Here is a 4,388-nt window from a genome sequence, read left to right as displayed (position 1 = left end):
TTCAAAGTGCAATTTGTCTAGGAAAAGCCAATGTGGGCCCGTGCGCGCTGCGACCAATGGCGACGCGGCTCCCGCGGCTCGGCCAGTGCGGGGCCGTATTCTAATGGGCCCGATCTTTATCAGGGAAATGTGCCTTCTCTGGACTGAAAACTTCTCATGGAGGGTCCGCAGACTCAGAGGCAGAAGCGGGGTCTGAGCTGAGGCGTGGGCGGCCACCCTCGCCAGGCCAGGGCGGGGAGCGGGAGCCTTGGGGCGGCTCCCACCTGCCGGAGCACCTGACTGCCCAGCAGCTGACCTGCGGTCCCCGGCCTGGCCGGCCGCATGCCACGGGGGACAGGCAGCCGGGCTCGGCGGGCCTGACGCTGCCGTCTTGCCATGAGATTCGGGGCCAGGGCGTGGGGTCTCGGGCTTTAGGGGCCTGGGCCGGGGCCTCTCGCCTTCCCTCCCCGTGACCTGCGGATCATGGAGTCCAACCTGCCGGGGACCTTCCTGCTGAACAACGCGCCGCTGGCTCAGTTCTCGGAGATGAAGGCACCCGTGTGCCAGTACTCCGTGCAGAACTCCTTCTACAAGCTCAGCCCCCCGGGCCTGGGCCCCCAGCTGGCCGCCGGCACCCCCCACGGGATCACCGACATCCTGAGCAGGCCCGTGGCCCCCCCGAACGGCAGCCTCCTCTCCAGCTACCCCCACGTGGCGGGCTTCGGCGGCCTCGGCTCCCAGGGGGTCTGTTACGGCCCCCAGGTGGGAAATTTTTCCAAGGCCGGGAGCGAGTACCCCACCCGAACCCGGAACTGCTGGGCGGACGCGGGCCAGGACTGGCGCGGCGGGCGGCAGTGCGGCAACAGTGAGTACGGCAGCCTCCGGGCCCCCTCGCGCAGGGGCCGGGCGGGGACCCTCGTCTTGGCCGCCACCAGCCCCACTCAGACACCCCCACTCGCGTCCTCAGTGCGGCGCAGGGCGGAACTGCTCCCTGCCCGTTCCCACCCGGCTGTGCTTGGACGCAGGGGCCGCCCCAGCTGCCCCACCGGCTGGAGAAGGCCCCAGAGCCCACGCCGCCACTGCCCCACCCCAAGCAGGCAAACGCTAACCCCCAGTGAGGAGACCTCACCAGCCTCACCTTCCCAAAGAGCCCCGGCCCCAGGCAGGGAGGCAGAACACACCCCGACCCCATCCAGGTCCCGCCTGCCGGCCAGGGGACTGGAGGAGGTGGCAGGATGTGCACAGACAGGTGAGGTTCACCCGGGAGGCAGGGAGCTGAGAGCAGCTTCGGGAGCCATGCCCGTGCCACCGAGGCCCTGCCCAGATCGGGTGGGGGCGGGGGTGGAGGGAGCCTCCACGGCCGCCTGATCTCTGGGCTCCCCCCTGTACCAGGGTTGGGACCAGCCGAGGAAACCCCCAAAGCAGCCCACCCCGCATCTGCTGCGCTGCCGGGCAGTCACCTTGCTTAACCAGAAACCCGGGAGTTCCTGGGGGGTTAAGACCCCCTTTCTTGGAAACTCATGGCCTGGTTTTGGGGTGCTTTAAGCCCCAAGCTGGCCCTCTCTTACCTCCATCTTGCCCCTCCACACCCCCCCGCTCTTAGCCCCGAACGTGCGTGCGCACCAGGAACGTGTCTGAGAAAGCGGCTGAATTAAGGCAAAGGGAGGAAGAAGACAGCCTCTCGGGAGGTCTCTTCCACTCTCTGTGCCTCAGTTTCCTCGCCTGTCACTTGAGCCGTCAGACTGCACCGAGCACGCGAGGCTTCTGCCTGCCCTAGGCCCACTGCCCGCAGCTCCTCCCGGGACAAGCTGTCCCGGCCGGGCTGGGGCCCTCCAGCCTCCGCGCCCTCACTCCCAGTGTCGGTAAAGCCACGTGACTTCCAGGCCTGGTGACATACGGAAGTGGCAACTTGGGGCTTGAGGCTTGCCCTTCCCTGGTTTTCCTGGAGACCTGGGAAGGCAGGGTCCAGGAGCAAGGAAGTGGCCCCAGGGCCCTGATGGTAGGTAGAGGTGACTTGAAGAGGGGACAGAGGGGAAGCTCCTACAGCCCCTCAGGGCAAGGCAGCACAAGTGAGTAGTGAGAACTTCAGACAGAGTCATGAGACCGTAAGTGTTTACACGTGGGGCAACTGCCCTCCCAGGGTCCCTGCCCACCCAGACACCGCCAAGGCCGAAGTCGCTGCTGTCTGAATGTCAGGAAGGCAGCTCAGGGGAAAGGTGTCACGACGCTCTGCCAACTCAGTCGCTCCTCCGTGGGAGGGAGAGGCAGGGCCAGGCTGGCACCTTCCAGGCAGGGCACAGGCCTGGGTCCCACGCCTCCTGCTAACACACACCCCCCTCTTCCCGCCAGCCCCAGACCCCCTAGGCGACAGCATCCACAAGAAGAAGCACACCCGGCCCACCTTCACGGGGCACCAGATCTTCGCCCTGGAGAAAACCTTTGAGCAGACCAAGTACTTGGCCGGCCCCGAGAGGGCACGGCTGGCATACTCCCTGGGCATGACCGAGTCACAGGTCAAGGTGAGTGCGGGAGAAGGCGTCTGCCTTGCTGGGAGGAGCCTGCCAGGACAGGGTGCCACTGCGTGGGAGAGAGACAGTGCGCTTTCCCAGCAACTCCCGGCTCCTCATGGGAGGCCGTCCCGGCTGCCCACCTAACCCTAGAGCCTGACATGATTTGCCACACCAAAAAGCAAGGCTGTCGTTACTGAGCCTGGTTCTGAGAGCCTTATACGCAGGGCCTGGTTTCATCCTCAGCAACCTGGGGTTGGTGTTGTCACCTGTTGCACAGGTGATGATAAAGCAGGCCAGGTGCTGAGGGCAGAGTTGGGACTCCACCCCGATGTGTGGGACTCCACCCCAGATGTGTGAGACTCCACCCCGATGTGTGGGACTCCACCCCAGATCTGTGAGACTCCACCCCGATGTGTGGGACTCCACCCAGATGTGTGGGACTCCACCCCGATGTGTGGGACTCCACCCAGATGTGTGGGACTCCACCCCGATGTGTGGGACTCCACCCAGATGTGTGGGACTCCACCCAGATGCGTGGGACTCCACCCCACTGTGTGGGACTCCACCCAGATGTGTGGGACTCCACCCAGATGCGTGGGACTCCACCCCACTGTGTGGGACTCCACCCAGATGTGTGGGACTCCAACCTCATGCCTCCCCCCCAACCCCCCGCAACACTAACTTGGCCAGAAATTCCAAGGACTGACAGCAGCTTCTGGGCCAGATTAGAACTGGATTCAGGCTTGCCTCATGAGCCGGCAAGGCGCTGGGCTTGGTTTACCAGTCTTTGAAACGAAGGCAGCATCTCCTCCTGCTGCTCCTGGGCACCAGAGGGGCTCCCAGGCGTCTGCGGCCCTGCAGCCCGGTGCCCGGTCGGTGGGGGAGGACTTGCGCCCTTGGGTCCACAGCGCAGGAGCCCGAGTGCCCCCTAAACAGGCCTGGGACACCCGCCTCTGCTTCCGCACGCTCCGCACCCCGACACCGGCCTTCTCCTAAGGGACTCGGGCGGGGCTGTGCCGGAACTGCCCGCCCCTGGCATGGAGCCGGGTGTAAGGAGGTGCTGGGGCGGGGCGGGACCCTGGGCCTGGGCTCTGCTCAGGGGCCTGGTGTCTCCAGGGAGCCACCCACCTCTCCAGCCTCCTCAGCAGCCGTCGCCCAGTCCGCCGGGCGCAAGCCCGTGGCCCTGAGTGGGACGAGTGACGGGGCCCCTCCTGCGGGGTCTCCTTTGGGTGCTACCCCGGGCAACGACCCCGTGCTGTTTTCTAATGACATGATCTATGACGTTCAGCGAGGCTCTGTGAAGCCCAAAGAGGAGGGACGACTGGTACGCACCTACTGGTGCCACCCAGCCCGGCTGACCCCTGCCACCCAAGTGCCCGGGTGGCGGTGAGGAGGAAGGCCCGCCGCAGGAGGGAGAGCGGGGCTGGAGGGCTCCACTCCGGGCGTTTCCGTATTTTATTTCATTGCCTCCTCCCAAGAAGGAACGTAGGATTCTCACAGCCCACCGTTACTGAGCAGTCATTTTACTACAGAAACCAGGATTCCTGTTCTGGCCTCCGAGTGGAGTCACCCTCAAGATGCCCCATGCCTGCCGTGTGCGAGTGTACCTGTGTGCCCGTGTGTGCATGTGTGCCCGTGTGTGTGCATGTGTGCCTGCCGTGTGCGAGTGTACCTGTGTGCCCGTGTGCATGTGTGCCCGTGTGTGCCTGCCGTGTGCGAGTGTACCTGTGTGCCCGTATGTGTGTGTGTGCCTGCCGTGTGCGAGTACACCTGTGTGCCCGTGTGCCTGCCATGTGCGAGTGTACCTGTGTGCCCGTGTGCGCCGTGTGCGAGTGTACCTGTGTGCCCGTGTGCATGTGTGCCCGTGTGTGCCTGCCGTGTGCGAGTGTACCTGTGTGC

At 65.2% G+C, this 4,388-nt stretch overlaps 1 protein-coding gene across 1 annotated transcript in view; it reads left to right on the top strand.

Moving 5' to 3' along the window:
* Nucleotides 1–462: 462 nt before the first annotated feature.
* The window catches only part of NKX6-3 (NK6 homeobox 3), a 5,039-nt gene continuing 1,113 nt past the window's right edge, over nt 463–4,388 (top strand). The window contains exons 1-2 of the mRNA XM_012655976.1: nt 463–844; nt 2,329–2,498. Coding sequence (XP_012511430.1) covers nt 463–844; nt 2,329–2,498 — 552 coding nt within the window. The remainder of the gene's footprint in view (nt 845–2,328; nt 2,499–4,388) is intronic.

The sequence above is a fragment of the Propithecus coquereli genome, unplaced genomic scaffold (genome assembly GCF_000956105.1).
Source record: "Propithecus coquereli isolate 6110/MARCELLA unplaced genomic scaffold, Pcoq_1.0 Scaffold496, whole genome shotgun sequence".
Taxonomy (NCBI): domain Eukaryota; kingdom Metazoa; phylum Chordata; class Mammalia; order Primates; family Indriidae; genus Propithecus; species Propithecus coquereli.
The sequence above is the reverse complement of the archived record's forward strand: the minus strand, read 5'-3'. Positions and strand labels throughout refer to the sequence as shown.